Below are 17,650 nucleotides of genomic sequence, written 5' to 3' on the forward strand. Positions count from 1 at the left end.
CTGGGAGAAGGGGCAGTAAAGAGGAAGGCTCACAAGTAGAGAACACAAACTGTGTGAGAAGAGACGAAAGCTGATGCACGGATCATCCCAACGCATGTCAATGGGTGGACTTCACGTGCCCGAGTCAAAGAAAGTCAGGTTGGGTCAGAAAACACAATTCTATTTTCGTTTACAAGGAACCCAACAGAAACAGGAAAATAAATTGAAAAGTGAAAGCTGAGAAGAGAGCAAAGAGGCTAACACACGTGCAAAGTGGGAACGGCCTTGTCAGTGACAGAAAGAACAGAAGTCCAGAGACATTGTAAGAGACAATGAGGGGATGTGAAGATGGATAAAAGGTAACTGCTTCGAAGATACTAAACACTCACCCTTTCACAGCAAACAACATAGCAGCCAAATCTTAGAAAAGCCCTAAAAATGGACACAGTGAGTGTGCATATATTTCTTTCAGAGTTTATGGATCAAGTGGACAATAAACGCAGATGGAGAGAACTTAAAAATGAAAGTAAAAAAAGAAAGCCTTAATAAGTTTCCCAACAAAAATTTAATGTAGTCTTTGATGATGAGACATTTTATTAAAAATCAAAATTAACTTGGAAATCAGCATTGTCCTAATTAAGTCCTTGACCAAAGAGGAAATGAATGTAAAAATTATGAATGTAAAAATTATGAGTTGTCTAGACATGGACAAAAAAACAACAAATCTAAATCTCTAGGATAAAGCTACCTGCAAAAGTATTTTCTAACGTATATATGCATATCTTATAATTTTGTTGTGGGTAAAGATAAAACAAATGAGCTCAGCATCCATTAAGACATTAGTACAAGAGGGCCTCCCCGGCGGCGCAGCGGTTGAGCGCTGGGCTGCGAAGCTGCCTGCAGCCTGTGCAGTGCCGGTTCGATTCCCGGACACCGGCAAGGGTCCCACATGGCGCGCAGACCTCTCCTGCCGCCCGCTGCTCCCCTCAGCAGTGTATCATTGGTCTGCCTGTACTATTCCCCAATCTGGCTCTGGTGATTTCTCTCACCCTCCCCCGCTTCTGACTGTACCCAGTGCTTGTATGTATGTATAAATAAATAAATAAATCTTTAAAAAAAAAAAGACATTAGTACAAGAGAAAAAGTCAAACCATTAAGGTGTAGAGGGAAAATGTATATGGTGTGTAATAAGGAGCTATGACTGTAGATACTAAAATAATTAGAAGATTATGCCAGGAAAGGAAGTGCAACTCTCCTGAACTAAATTTGATAAATTCAGGAAATGGAGATTATTTTAGGAGAGTATAAATTATCAAAATTGTCACTGATAGCTTCATTGCCTAAGCCCTGGCTCCTTTAATGACAACACTCAGGTGGAGGAAAAAGTGGAGTTCCTATATGTATGACAGCTCAAGGTTTAACTTAAAACATTACAGCAGAAATGGAGATTAAACTGTTTTAGGATTACATAGCTAAACATTCTAAATAAGCTGCCAACAAATTAAATTTTGTAGGATTAAAAATAGGACACCTTTACCCGGGGTGGGGGGCAGAGCCTGTTCTGAGAAGGGGGATATCAGCTGGAAAATGTGCCACCCCAGTCCTCACACAGGCCAAAGCACAAAAGTCACACCATTTTTATCAGCAGGCTTATAGGCTGTGAAAGGTGCAGATGTCCCAGTTCTACTCTTAAAGACATGTAGATAAGGGCAGGGGTTATAGTCACAGGTGGAATTAAGATTGCTAATCAGCCAACACTAGGCTATAAAAAGAAGCAGGATCATCCAGGTGGACTGATCACAGGGAGTTCCCGGGAAGAGGCAGGCCGAGAGTCTGCGGGAGCAGGTGTCTCCACGCTGTTTGCTGCAGATACCATGGATGTCAGGTCCCATGGAAGCTGGGGGCCTGGTGTAGGGGAAAATGCAAGGCCCAGCTCTTCTCCTGGGAAGGCGTGAGATCCTGCTGACGCCATGATTTTAGCCCAGAGAGCCATCTCAGACTCCCATCTCCAGAACCGTGGGATAATACATTTGTTTTAAGCTATTAAATTTATGATGCTTTGTTGCAGAAGCAATAGGACACAAATACAAAGGCTTTCTGTTAAAATCCAGAAGGCATTACTTAAAAAGGAAAAACTGCAAAGTAAAATAAAAATACGAATGTCGCAAAACCATCGACCAAACCCAACAGCAAATACTACATTAATATTGACTACTTTATTTGCAGATAATATGATGATATATCTAGAAAACTTACAGGATATTACTGAAAATCCATCAAGTTATTGAGATAATTTAATCATATAGCTAGAAAGAAGGTAATTATAGAAATCAGTAGCTGATAAAAAGCAATATTCCACACATGAGCGCTATAAAATATTCAAGAATAAACTCAAGATGAGTATCCGATATTAAAACCATACACTCTATCAAAGGACACAAAATAAAAAATGTGAATTAATGAAAAGGCCTATTTGCCTATGACTGTTAATCCTGCTCAGACGAATGCATATATTTTCCATTTCAGTCAGAATCAAGCATGTTTTGGAAGAAGAAATGGTTTCACTGTTCCTTGAGAATAAACGTGTGTAAGAATGGCCAGAACTTTTTTATAAGAGCAAAGGTGATTTTTCTATATGCTAGGCTAGGTGCTAAAATTTGCAACACTATCATAATCCAAACATGATGATGTTATCTTAACGTTTGCATGTGAATGAACATATCAAGCCACAGAACAGATACTGGCCTCAGGAACACACGCCAATCCGGGCAGTGTCTCAGGGGTGGTAAAAACTCTAGGTGAGAGGGTGCTCACAGGGGTCATATAAAGGCTACAGGGAAATTAGAGCATGTAAGTTTTCAGGGCCCATCACCCTAACAGTCAAATGAGGACCATTTGGTCACACTTCTGTCCTCCAGCAACCTGGCCCTCTAAATTTGAGGGGCAACTCAAATAAGAGTTAGAGAGAAATAATGGAAAGTTGGAAAGACTGATCTTATTTAACCTGCAGAGATGAATATATGTTAACATTTAACCCATTCTCTCTTGCTCCTCTGTTTTCTCCCTAGCATTTGCTATTTTCTACCAGACCATAATATTTGACCCTAAATATTATTTAATGTCTCCGTGTTCTACTAAAACATATGCTCCTTGGGGATGGAATAACAATTTGTGTATAATAATACCTGGTAACCTTGTCAAACCAATCAACAATTATACAACAATAGATATGATTCCCAGAAGGTCTCCAACAATTAATGGCCTCCTGTCAAACAGCTTCTGCTCCTGAAGAATCGGAAGAAACCTGGAGGGGATCCCCGTCCAATAAAAGACACAGTCTAAGACAGAGGGCCTAGCAGATCTCACAGAAGGATGCTGGGGTTCCAACATACCTGCACGCTTCAGCTGCTGACCCCTTCCCCCACTGACTACAGTGTGTGCCCAGTCATTGTTTCCCTTCCCTCTGTAACAAGACAAATAGCTGAGATCTCAATTCTTCTAGCTCAAATTATAAAGGAATAATCCAGACAGGAGGAAGGCAAGTGGAACCAGTTAACAATTACCAAGTCAAATAGCAGGCCCAGCAAGAATTATATAGACTTAAATGTGTGATAAATAGCAGATACATGGCATGGAATTTAAGCAGAAATATTTTTAGAAGTAATAAAAAGACAACGTAAAGGTAAAAATCAGATGAATAAAAGTTGGAGGAAGAATTAGTGTAGTAAATTGCCTTAATCTGATTAACCGTATTTCAAAGATAAAGCCGCATTTAAGTTTCAGTAAATCTAATAAGAGAAACATAACATCAAATTAAAGAGGAAATAAATTACAAAATAGAATAAGATAAACAAAGTCATTATGAACTTTAAAACCATGTTAGAAGAAATAAAAATATCTGGTAGTGTAAAAAGCCAAATTAGTGACTTGAAGCTCAGATGCTGAGATTTTTTAGAAAAATCATCAAATGAAGGGTAAAGGACTATAACCAAAGTGGGTAGAGAAAAGATGACAGGTATGGAAGACAGCATGGAAAAGAGGAAAAACATTAAACAGAACAAAACCTGTGAAGGTAATATTAAGAGAATACTCTGCCGGTATAAAAGACGACTTGAATTTTCAACTCAAAAAGGGCTTAATTTGTAGCAAAAAATTATTACATTAAGATAGAGCTAAATTTTGTGAAGTTACTGAAATTCAAGGATTAAGAAACATTCATTTTTGATGGCTGAGTAGTATTCCATTATGTATATATACCACATCCTCTTGGTCCACACATCTGTTCTGGGGCACTTAGGTTGGTGGGCACAGTATAGTGGTAATACTTGATGGGGGTACCCCAATAGTAGATCAGTCAAAAATAAATTAATTATTATGAAAAAAGGAGATGTACGTTCAGGCAGAAGTAGCAGGAACCACAAAAATTAAAAAAAAAAAATTATAGGACTCAGCCCACCTGAGAAGAATGGTTAACTGGAAAAACAGAACTGACCTAATTACACAGACTACAGCAGGCAGATATTAACATGGGAACTGTTAAAAAGAAAAAAAGAGATACGGGAGAGAGAGTAGGCTGACCTAGGGTGTCTAATATGACAGATAAAAAGAGAAGGTGAGGCGGGAAGCACTCTGAAGAATACTGGGATGCTTTCAATCCTCCTGGCAGTTTTTGAAAAACACAAATTCTCAGATTTAGGAATCATGGTGACTTTGAAGTAGAACAAATAAAACTAAAATAATAACCGTAACAAATAATAACTTTACAGTGAAATTGGAGAGCCAAGTATAAAAAACATTTTATAAAATACAGAAATAAGATAGCCTCAAAGAAACAACTACAGGAGAAGGCTCATCAAAATAACACAATAATACAAGCCACACCTAACATCTTTAAGGTGTGAGGGGGAAAAAAAGTCAATTAAAACTTTATAACCAGCAAGGATATTTTGTTATCATTAACATATTTCCACAGAAGGAATTTATAAAAAAAATATATTTCCAAAATAAGGAAACCAAGGGAAGTGTTGAGTTGGGGGGAAAGTTGAGCAGACAGGCCAATTAATCAGACTTAATAAAATAATAATGATACTAATGTGAGTTGTGTCCTGGCTTGAGTGCTGTTCACTTTGCCATGGCCTCTTTCTGTTTGTTTTTATTTATGGTAAAAAAAACTTTTTTACATTGAATGGGCCAAATAAGGTTCATGGAATAATGCTGGGCCAGCTGCATCGAAGCAACAGAAGAATATTATGTTGGATATTAAATTGTAACTTGTGTGGCTGCCAGAAAGCTTTCCAGAATCGTCGAGGAACTGGAGGGTAAACATCAGAAGTCAGTAAGGACTGATGCGAACCTCCTGTGACATCATGGCTGTTAATTGACAGGCAAGTTTCAACAGCGGCTATAAGAAAGGATGACTTGATAAGCATTGCTACCTCAAGTTAGCAAAGGAACGATGATGCTGGGCCTGGTCTATAGGTACTAGGCCTTTTTTTTTTTTTTTTTTTTTTGTGGGACCCTTGCCAGGCGGCCAGGGAACAAACCGGCGCTGCAAAGGCTGCCGGCAGACTCGCAGCACAGCACTCAACTGCTTCGCCACCAGGGGAGGCCCTATAGGTACTAGGATTTAATTAACACCCACTGTGGTGCTGGTGTAGCTTGTTTTTTTTTTTTTTTTTTTTTTTAAGATCCACCTCTCCTCCCCAGATCAAAACAGCGTGTCTGTAGTTATACTTCAAAACATACAGACACTAGATAATAGGAAATATAAAATTAAAATAGAAATTTGCCCAGGAAACTATACTAGGGAAGATAAAGAGTAAATCTCTCAATCATTCACATAAAGTAAGACAGCAAATGGAGGAAAGCTTTCTAGCCCTCAGCCCTGACTTCTTACAGCGCCTGGAAAAAGGTAGATACTGATGAACAGTTGCAGCTGGCAGCCAAAACAGCAGTTTCCATGATGCCCTCTGCCCCCCTCCCCCAAACCAACTAAACAAAGGAGCCAGAACAGAGGCTCTAAGGTACATCATCAGCTACTCTACTACATGGGTAAAAGCCAGCCTTTTGGAGAGTAATTTGCTGATAGGCAGCAGGTTGAAGATACACAGTGACATAATGAAATAAATTCCCTTTCTGTTTAGAGAGGGGGCACAACTGGGGAGTGTAGGAGATGCCTCAAAAGGAAGAAGAGAGAGGTCTGAAGAGGTAGGTGGCAGGCGGCACCATAGCCCTGGTTTTAGGGAGGGCGGATGATTTTCCACTTTCCAGTCATTAAAGGCACAGACTAGGTTTCCAGACTGCCAAGAAAGGAACTTACTGTACAGTGTCCCAATTTCAGGAATTTTGGAATTCTTCAGAGAAGGAATTGAGGCTTTGTTGGCTTCGTGAATAGGAGAAAATAAAATACTTCACTGCACAGTCTATACTCTGTAGCCCAGAAGGGTATTCTCTTTGCCAAAAGAAGTGGGGTGATCTAAGTAGGAGGAGATGTGAGAGGGACTGGTATTCTAACACAGCCTTTTAAATTTGCAAGATAAGGCTCTACCAAAACCAAAACCAAAACAACCCTATAAAAATAATGCTCAGCTTGAAAAAAATTCATCAAAACAGTTTAGCATTTTTAGCACAAAGGTAAAACACAGAGCTGTATTAATTCCTGAATTTTCTGTGTGTGACTCATCACACAAAAAATGTTTTCTAAAGAAGTAAGTTAGAAGCAGGACACCTAAGAGAGAAGATAAATTACCCTTCCTCGGGATGTAACTATCTCCCCGACTCAGTACAGTACAGCAGTGACAAAACGCAAAAGTTCAGCGTGACCTGGTGAAGGTAAGGGAAGTGACTCACAAAAAGCCAGACTCATACAGGCAGCCAAGAGAATAAACAGCTTCAGCATCTTCTTGCAGTCAGAGCGCCGCTGCAGAAGCAGGAAAGGAGAACCTGCAGAGCCTGTCATGACCTGTCCAAAACATTTCTATTTCTGACCTGGATATTTCACCAGAAAATTGCACTCAGTCTTTCACAAGTGTTTCAATGTTCTCACTTGTTTCATCCTTTGACATTGAAATAGTCTCTATCAGAAATGCAAACCATCCAGGAGTCCTAAGCAGGAAGGAAGCAAGGAGAAGAGGGCAGGTGGACACAGAGGCCCCATTTTCAGTGTGTGCAGGCGATTATTACTGCAGTAAAATCTTCTAGTTACTGAAGAATCCAACATGAACAACCCTGGGTGTCACTCCAGGGAAGGTCTTATTCTCAAGGAAGACCTCAGGACACTTACTCCAGGCATTTAACACAGGACAAGCGACTGGAATCTCACTTCATGGCCTCACTGCCTTCTTCCTGGCTTATCACAGGCCGATTATTGACCCCCCAGCATAGGCCACTGACTGTCGCAGGCAGTGACCGATCAGGAACATGCCACGTCAGAGGGTGCCGCTGGCATCTTCCTATGAACCTGTGTGCAAACCCACCTGTGGACTAACCAAGGGCCCTGTTATCCTATTGCTGTGTTTGCCATGTGAAGCTGACCCCTAGATGGGATGAGCAGTGAATTAGCCCTACTTTCATCTGTAATATGGGGGTTTTGTTTTGTTTTAATTTAGAATTCTTCCTCAAAAAAGCAGAGGCTGTATCACAGAGAAGGCCTCACTAGATGTCTACTATCACAAAGCTCTGAGTTATTTTTAATGACAATATGTTATTTGGGAAAAACAAGTTAACATGAAATTACTTCAAGCAGTGGTATTTTGGGATGCTGGTAGAGATTATTTGATTGAAAAAAAAAAAGAACAAAAGAAATTAATGTACATCTAACTATTCCCAGAACTGAGAATTCATAGCTCTAAGTGTTAGAAACCATTATGAATAATCTTTTTATGTTTCACTTTATAAGAACAGATCAGAGAGGCAAGAAAAGATAACGAATTTGAAGAATATAACGTAGAGATACTTATTCTACCAAGTACCAGGATGGATAAAGCTGCTATTTCTGACGGTGTGGCGCTGGTACTGTTACACAAGGGACCAGAACGGAGAAAGCAGGAGGAGAAGCAAATGCACATGGATTTTGATATTTAACAGAGAGTAGCATTACATTATATTTTTAGTAAGGAAATAAAAAAGAAGCAAGCTTAACAAACATGCATTTAGTAGTAGTGTGTACGGATGACTTATCTGTAAATAGACCTATGTTCACGGTGGGGAATTTCCACTTGTATAGGAGACCACCGCCAAAACAAAGATGACCATTGTCTTAATACACTGGGCATCCCACTGGAAAATATAATTATATTCCTGCCTCTCTGTGATAAAAAATACTCACAGGTTGGATAAGAACATGAATGTGAAAAACAAACTTCTAAAATTTTTGAGGATTTTTACATTATCTATATGACTTCAGGGTGGAAAAGGATAGAAAGGGGGAATTTTGATATAAGCAATTATATATAAAGATGAGAAAAAAGACATCCCAGACAAGGTAAAAAGTAAAGACACAGAATGCACGTAACTAACAAGAATTAGCAGAGGAGGTAGGTAACTTCTAGGCATCAACAGGAAAGAAGACAACTCAGTTTAAAAATGTGCAATAGATATGAACAGGCAATTCATGGAAGAGGAAATAAAAATGGCCAATAAACAGATGACACAGGTTTGGCCTCACCGAATGAAGGACATACAAACTAAATCAAAATTCAACACCAATTTTCAGTCCATCCATTCAGAAAAATTAAAAAGTCTGAAAATACTGAGTACAAATGAGTACAGGCGGTAGCAAGATCTTCTTGTGTAAGCAAGAAGTCTTACACACCCCTGGGGACAAACATCCAGAGAGTGGTGTGATTAGGCACCTGGTAGTAAGGCTGAAGATACACAGTATGGAAACGAGGCAGAAGTTCCCTTTCTAAAAAGAGCCGCGAGCACATCTTGAAAATGAGCACAAAGATACAGGTACCGGAATGTTTACTGTGGCACTTTCGGTAATTACGAGCACTTAGAAATAAATACCCATTAACACAGGAGAGAGAAGCACCAGGAAAAGTGCTCAAGGTGAAGATCAGAGAGAGGTTAGAACAAAATATCTCCCCTCAGCCAACTCAGATAACATCCAGTGAAAGAAAGCAAATTGAAGTACATGGCCAGCAAGGTGCCATTTATATAAAGTCTTTTTTTTTTAAAGATTTATTTATTCATGCATACAAGTGCTGGGGTACAGGCCAGAGATGTGGGGGTTGAGAGGATCCACCAGAGACAAGAGTGGGGAACAGAACAGGCAGACTGACGAAATATACTGCTGAGGGGAGCAGCGGGCGAGACAGGAGAGGTCTGCTGCGCCATGTGGGTTGCTCCCTGGCCGGCCGGGGATCAAACTCATGCTGCAGAGGCTGCAGGTTGCTTCATAGTGTGGTGCTTAACCCTTGTGCCACCAGGGAGGCCCTATATAAAGTCTTAAAATATTCAAAACAATAGCATTTTACTTAAGGATCCATAGATGTGCACTGTAAGTATGAAGCCAATAATTCAGCAGACTAGTAATTTGTGAGGAAGATAGGAGCCTGATAGGGTGCAGAGAAGCTTGAAATTATCTGTAATGTCTTATCCTTTATAAACTATAACAAAGATGAAAATGTGAAAAAGGATCTGACATCGACAATTGAACGATGGATTCACAGGTGTTTATATGTTTAGTATTTTTGGTAGCCTTGATTTATTTCATAATTACACAATGTGGCGTGTTGTTATATTATGGGGAATCACACCGAAAAAATCCCCTTACAGAATATGTATTAAAACTGTTACATTTTTATTTAATACCAAGCACAAAACTTAGTATTATAGGATAGGTATTTTTGGCTTAGGATAGATCTTCCATGACAGCAATACCCAAGGATTCAAAAAGGGCTGTATAGCAAGTGTTTAGAGGATGAACTCCGGAAAAGGAACAGCTGGCTTGTGAGGTGGTTCTACCAAAGCAAACAACCTCCTGTTACAGGTTTGTGAAATTGGTTTTAAGGAAACTTCACGAAAAGTGAGAGCAGAAACACAATACTTCTGAAACAAGAGATTTTTGGTTGTGACTTAAACATCTTATTGCACTAAATTAATCACCAAGTATGTAAACACTTGACTATTTTCCTCACATCCCCAGAAGTTCATGGTGGTCATTTTGGCGGGAAGACATTAGCATCTTTCCCCATCACTTCAGCATCTTTTAATTGGGGAAATTGGTGCAGTTTAATCATGGATCGTGCTCCGTCACCTTCTCAGGAGTGTCCTGACTCATTTGACACATTTCAAAAAATTAATTAATATATTTGTTTATATGCTTTTTACAGCATTGTTTATTTTTGTACAATGTTTGCTTTCTCCTCTCAGAGGCTGTCCCCGTAAAATCCCCACCTCCAAGTCTCGTGACCATCACCACAGTCCTTGTGCTCTTCCCTCCCCTGTTTTGATCCCTCTCTTTGCCCTGCTGGATGTCTCTGACATCCCTTATGGTTGCCTGCTAATTTTTTTTATTTATTATTGTTTTTTTTTTTCATGATCCCTTATTTGGTTTCCCTATATTCCTCTGATTATTTTCCTTTTTCCTTCGGGCTTACTTCACCGACCATAATCCCTTCCACCTCCATCCATGTTGCTGAGAACCACAATGAGACACCACCTCACACCAGTGAGAATGGTGCATATTAAAAAAACTAGCAACAAGAAATGTGGCGAGGATGTGGAGAAAAGGAACTCTCCTGCACTGTTGGTGGGAGTGCAAACTGGTCCAACCACCATGGAGAGCTGTGTGGAGATTCCACAAACTACTAAAAATGGAGCTCCCATACGACCCAGCAATCCCACTCTGAGGGATCTACCCAAAGGACACAAACACATTGATTCAAAAGAACACCTGCACCCCTGTGTTCATTGCAGCACTATTTACAATAGGGAAGCTATGGGAACAACCCAAATGCCCAAACATAGATGACTGGATCAAGAAGACCTGGTCTCCATACACAATGGAATACTCAGCAATCAGATAGATGACGCATCCTAAGGTCACTGCCCCAGAGGGCAGCCCGCTGATGGGAGGAAACCCCCCAGGGGCAGAGAAGTCCCCAGGCTGCAGAACTGGTCACAGGACAGCAGCCACAGGGATAAGCCAAAGGGACTGCATCAGGTGCTTCTTTCACACACCACAAATCAAGACAGAACAAGCCAAGCACCAGCAAAGAGGTGTGAGAAGGGCAGGCCAGAGCGCAGCAGTGGTGCAGGGTCAGCGTTACCTCCGAGGACCATGCCCGCCTGGCAGCACTTCCGGAGGCGACACGCAGGGCAGTTTTTTCTGCGGATTTTATCGACGATGCAATCGTTTCTTCCAGCACACAAATAGTTATGTTGTCCTAAAAAAAAAGCAAACAAGAAAAGGTGACCATGAATCACAAGATCTGAGGACGACCGGAGACTTCCCCTGTGAGCACCAAAATGTTGGTATATTATGGGGAATGGCCCACCGGGCCATCAGTGCCAGGGCGCCTCGTGCACAAGGATTTCTGTACATCTTCCTTCTGGTGCCAGCACTGGACCGGCCTGTCACTGCAAGGTGAGCCAGGTGCTGTTGATCCACCGTAGACAGTTGAGACGGTGAAACCTGATGCACCTTCCGGCGTCTCCCTAGTGGGACCTCAAGCTCAACGCACACAGGAAGGAAGGTAGCGGTTGTCTGGCCAAATGGCTTATTTCATAAATTAGAGAAATCCTGTAACATGTTAAGGGAATTAAAAACAGAAAAGGATCTACCATCTGCTTACAGTGCAACTATTTTCATTTTTGTATTTCCATTCCGTCTGCCGGTAGAGATCTAGAGGGTACGGAAAATGCTTCGACAAAACCCTCATGCGTTCGCCAACTGTTGCTTACTGACTCTGTCTCAACACTGTTCTTTCTGCAACCTCTTTCCCACTAAAATGACACGCTGTTGACACTGAACTGCAGGGTTGGGGACTGCTTGTTCAAAGCCCACTTTTGCAGCGTGTATGTTATTCACTCATTTAATCGTCATAGCAACCTTGGGAGGTATTATAGACAGTTAAATGGGTAAATGGAGTCGTTGAGCAATAAGCTTAAGGTCACACAACTAGATGTTTTAGCTTAATAAATGTGAGAGGTAGCACTGGGAGTTAGAAATATTGGAGCAATATTGCTTTAGTTCAAAATTCACCCTCCCGCTACCCATTAGTTGAGTGACCTTTGGCAAGTAAAATGAAGATAATATGAGTACCGAGGGCTGCATCTAAGGATTAATTGCACTCATGGAAGGGTTCAGAATGGCTTGGCATATACTCAATGCCTACCTCACAAATATATTAATAGTTCGATCGGTTTGAGACACAAGCTGAGAAATCTGCACCTAGTCAAATTATTCAGGTTTAAAGGCAGCTGAAAGATACTCTCAAATATGCATAAAGCCAGGAGATAAGGGTCCACTCTTCCTGAAGAGGTGCATAAAGATGCAGGTTAGACAGTAATTGAGGGTCTAGTGAGAAAGCACAAAGCGGGGTCTGGCAGGAGGGACGGAGGATGGCAAGGCAATGGATTTAAACACAAGCAGAAATGTAGAAATTATAGCTACCAAACAGAATGAAATTCTTCTGACTCTGGGGCAGAAGAAGCTAAGCATTCAGGATTTGACACTTGAGTGGGAGGGAGATCTTCTGGTAAGTTGACCTTTTGCCTTTCCTCTGCTATGGTGAGTGGTCGGCACGAATCGTGTCCCCGTGGACCACCCATGATGGAATCTGGAAGCTCAGCCCACTCTGAGATATGGCCATCTGTACAGCATCACAGAGGAAGTGTAGGGGACATACCTGGAGATGAATGTTCTCTAAGAGGTCTTTGTGTCTAAGAAATGTGGTGGCCAGTCAGGTCCAATTAGAGCTGAATAACTACATCAGCATGGGGTACAGGCCACTCTCCTGTACCCCAACAGTCAGGCGTGAGTGCATGTACAATACCCCTCTGTGCCCCACTTTTCAAAAGAGAAAAACTGGGCCTTCCTGGTAGTGCTGGGGTTAAAGATAGCACTATCAAGCTATTGCCAGCCTCTGCAGCATGAGTTCTATCCCCGGCTGGCCAGAGAGCTGACCCACAGGGCGCGGCAGACCTCTCCTGCCTCCCCGCTGCTCCCCTCAGCAGTGGATTTCAGTCGATCCGCCTGTTCTGCTCCCCGCTCTGTCTCTGGTGGAACCTCTCACCCCCCACCCCTCTAGCCTAATCTCAGTTCTTGTATGCAGAAATAAATAAACATTTTAAAAAGAGAAAGAGAGAGAAAATCCTGTAACATGTTTTTCCCAGGTCTGCCCATTGAGAAAGTCCAGCAGCAAAGACAACCACAGCTGTGATTAGCACGAAGAAGCAGCCGGTCCCACCCAATATCATTTTCATCTAAAAGGAAGCAGAGAGCTTTGGAGAAGTGGCTGACCTGGGACTGAAGCATGAAAAGTACCCTTTGAACCTTGTCGTGACAGGAAATTTGATGTTACTCAGAGTCAGTGGAGAGATGTCAAAGCCACACTGACCAGAGAAGTCAATTTAACATCAGGAAGAACTTAGTACGAATGATTCAAGTTACACTGACTTTATGAAAAGCCACGAGTACTGTGGTATGTAAGGACGGAAAGCAGAGGGGAAAAAACATAACAGCTCCCTGGAATCTACTAGAGGTTGCTAAGAGCACAGAGTCATTACTTTTAGTATAAAATGTATTTTAAGATCACCAAATTGCCTCTCAGAAGAGACAAAGGGCTATAAAAAGGATTTATAGTTGATAAAATCAGAAGGAATAACAGAAGGAGAAAAGCATCCTTTTGCAATCCTAATGAAACGATCGCCACTTGTTAAGTAGAAAAAAACGATTAAAATCCTCCCCCCGTGTTCCCCTGCATGTCTGGGTGGCGTCATGGCTTCTCCCCTGGCTTCACCCAGAACAACACATTGCAACAGACTGAATGTGGACGGAGACAGGACATGCAGCTGGATTCTGTTAAGGCAGACATTAAAATGACTTATAAAAATGCAAAACAATATCATTCTTGTCATTAAATATTTTGGGTGTGGAAAATAAGCCTCTAATGGGTTTGCTATTTTTTAAGTCAGTTAAAAAATGTTCAATTATCAGCTTTAATTTTAATTTCTAATAGAGTAAGTCCACATGAACCAAAGCTCTTTGGGCTCGCTATAGTTTGTAAGCAGGTAAATGGCCATAAAACCAGGGTGTTTGAGAACTACTAGCCTGGGTACGATTCTTGTAAAATGCTTAAGCTCAATCAAATCCTATGGGGGAAAATCAGACAAATTCAGATTTCTATAAAATAGCTGGCATGGAATCCTCAAAAAATGTTCATATCCTGATGGACTCCCCCCCCCAAAAAAAAAAGTGGGAGATGTTTTTAGATTAAAGGTGATTAAAGAGATTTGTTCATCAAAAGAAATATATGGTTTTAGATTGGCTCCTGCACGAAAAACCAATCTATTTAGTACATTCTGGGAACAATTGGGGAAATTTGGATACGGGCTTTATACTAAAGTTATAGTATCAGTGTTGAAGTTTAGGAATAATAACAATATTGTGCCTAGATTGCAGAATGTTCTTGTCCTTAGGGAACATATTTTTAGATCCTGAGGTGTGAGAGATGATGTTTGCGACTTTAACATAGTTGAGTACAGCTATTTACTATTCTTTCAATTTGTTTGCATGTTTTCTAGAAGCCAAAGTACTCTAAAGACACAAAGAGGGAGAAAACGGTTTGGACCAGCCTTTCATATTAGCCAATGGGGGGCTGGTCATGTAAACCTGGGGTGAGGTGAGGAGAAGAATGAAGGTCTGACAGTATGAAAGAGCCAGTTAGGGAGAAGTAAATTTTAAAATATTGAATATGGGCCTCCCTGGTGGCGCAGCGGTTGAGCGCTGGGCTGCAAAGCTGCCCACAGCCTCCGCAGTGCTGGTTCTGATCCCTGGCCTCCAGGCGAGGGTCCCACATGGCGCGCAGACCTCTCCTGCTGCCCGCTGCTCCCCTCAGCAGTGTGTTTCATCAGTCTGCCTGTTCTGTTCCCTGCTCTGGCTCTGGTGAATCCTCTCACCCTCCCGCGCTTCTGACTGTACCCAGTGCTTGTATAAATAAATAAATCTTTAAAAATAAATTTAATATAACACCCCAAAATTTGGGGTTTCTTTTTTTCAGTGAAGAGAAAATGTGGGGGAGAGGGAAAAGGTAGGAACAAAGTCTCACGGAGCAACCATTGCCATGGGCTAGTGCAGTAGGGACTGCACCGGTTTGTGTCATGTAGTTATTATAGCACAGTAGATATTACACAGGTGTTTCATTGCCCAAGGGGACGTGGCTAGTGAGGCTCATGGGATTACCAAAGGGGAGCTGGACAAAGAGTCTTTGAGAAGCAAGAGGGCACAGAATGTGTCTCTGGAGAACAGAGCCATGGGCACAGGTCACCAGACTGAGCTTATATCACCTGAAAGGAGAGGGTCACTCCCCACAGGTGTGTATCAAGGGCTTCTAGAAGACTAAGCTTCGCCCTTAATCAGGGGTCACCCCAGGAATCCCAATTTCACTCAAGAACCAGACAAACGTACTGCAGTAGAGGCCAGGCATCTTCCTGACCCAACATGACTACGAGGACATGTGCTGTAAGAACACAGACTGTCTTCACCCCAAAAGGGCAAACACCTTGATAGGATTCTTGCCAGTCTCAGAATCCAGTGCTTCACAGAGGAACTCTAGCATCAGCTCAATTTTATGTCTTGTTAGTATAGTAGCTTGTTCTTTTCCTGTTTACATGCATGTAGTGTATAACCTTTTTATGTGCCATTAAAGATTTGCTCAATCTGTGCTGAGGTATAGCTTTTTCACCAAATATATATGTATACACACACACACACACACACACACACATATATGACAAATGAACCCTTCAGATGTATAGAGTGAAAATTTTATTCAACTGCTAAATTTCCTTCTGTTATCTAAGATCTACCACCTATTAATGATAAGACCCTGAATATATTGCTTAACTTCTTGATGCTTCATCTCCCTCCTCTATAAATAATAAATATAAATAATGGTTAATCCTGTAACACTATGACAGACACAGAATACATGCAGTATGAGACAGTTCAGGAAACCAGCATTGAATATCCCCCAGGTACTGAGTTGTTCTAGGCGCTAAGAACGTCCCAGGAGCTTACTTCCCACAGTCAGCGAGCACTTTGCTGAACGTTGTTAGTTTATCTTCAGAAACACTGATTACTTGTAGGTTGGATTTCTGCTGTCTGTTCACCAGGTCCGTTACCCAACAGCACAATAAGAAGACCAGGTGCAGCTTGGTCAAACAGACTACACACACATCCCAGTTCCATCACTAGTCACATGCTGAGAAAATTATCTCATTGAAATTTTACTTTCCCCACCTATAAAATGGAAATCAAGAGAAATTTCTACCAGGTGCTTATGTCGATTTATGGGGCTAGATTTGATGAAATGCTTAACCTAATCACAGGGTGGAGTAAAAATCATAAATGAGAGCCTCACATTATCATCAATATCTCCTTTTTCTTCATTATGAGCTTACTCCTTAAATATGAACTCTTCATAACTGAGTTTATTTTCTACTTTTTATGGCTTCCAACACAGCTTTAACCCCGCAACCACACGCTGGCTCACACTCTCTGACATTCTTGCTTGTCTGGCTCTTCCCTAGACACTCACTCTTGTTTCACAGACATCACCGTCTTTTGTCTTAGTAACTCAAATCCAAATTCTTCTTCTGTTTCTTTCATTCAGAAAATCAGCTTTTCCTAAAAACCAGCCTACTTAGTACCCATAGGACTATTAAGCACAACACTGGCGACACTGGGGAGTGTGATTGTCTGGTGATGGCCGGACAGTTACCAAAATCTGTGTGTTCCCTCTGGGTCAGAATGAGATGCAAGCGTGGGAGGGTCACAGCGTGGAATCAGAGCACAGGGCCCACTGCCAGGACCCCGGGGCCACGGCAAACTGCCAGGGGCAGTAGGCAGGCCACAGCTGACACCGCGGAGGACAGGAACGAGGCGTCAGGGAGAGAGGTTAGGGTGCGGAGGGCCGTGGGCACCATGGTGAGGCTGAGATTCTTCTCAGCTGGGAACACTGTGGCCCCGCTGAGTTTTGACAGAGAAAGGATGTGGCTTACACATCACCAGGTCACTCTGGCTTCCAGTTTGACCACAGATTCCAGGGGGGCAGGGAGAGAAATGACCCAGGAAAGAGGCGGCTAGAGTAAATCTAAAGGCGAGTAACTGGTTTGAACCAAAGGGGTCAGCGGAGGTGGCGGTGTTTCTGCTCAGACTGTCTGCTCATTTTTCTTCCCTTAAATTTATCTTCCTGACTGTGGTCAGCTTCTCATCATCCTTCCTGAAGCTAGCCCTACAGTTTTCTTTATAAACAAAACAATGCCTCTGAATCTCCACTGGTACATAGTCATCATCCTATTATTATCCTAATTATCCACATGTCTTTTATGGTGTAAAGCACTAAATTATATGCGGCATCTAACTAGTAATACCCAGGACTCTTAATTATACATTTAGCTAAGCAGAAGGCATTGAGGACAGGTAAGGGACTGCATTAGA

General features: G+C 41.7%; 1 protein-coding gene across 1 annotated transcript in view; it reads right to left on the minus strand.

Moving 5' to 3' along the window:
- Positions 1–17,650, minus strand: part of PGR (progesterone receptor) — a gene marked incomplete at both ends in the record, with an annotated part of 54,209 nt that overhangs the window by 17,697 nt on the left and 18,862 nt on the right. Inside the window, one exon of the mRNA XM_084249526.1 lies at positions 11,256–11,372. Within this exon, the coding sequence (XP_084105652.1) occupies positions 11,256–11,372 (117 nt within the window). The remainder of the gene's footprint in view (positions 1–11,255; positions 11,373–17,650) is intronic.

The sequence above is a fragment of the Talpa europaea genome (assembly GCF_964194135.1).
Source record: "Talpa europaea genome assembly, chromosome: 12".
In the NCBI taxonomy this organism is placed as follows: domain Eukaryota; kingdom Metazoa; phylum Chordata; class Mammalia; order Eulipotyphla; family Talpidae; genus Talpa; species Talpa europaea.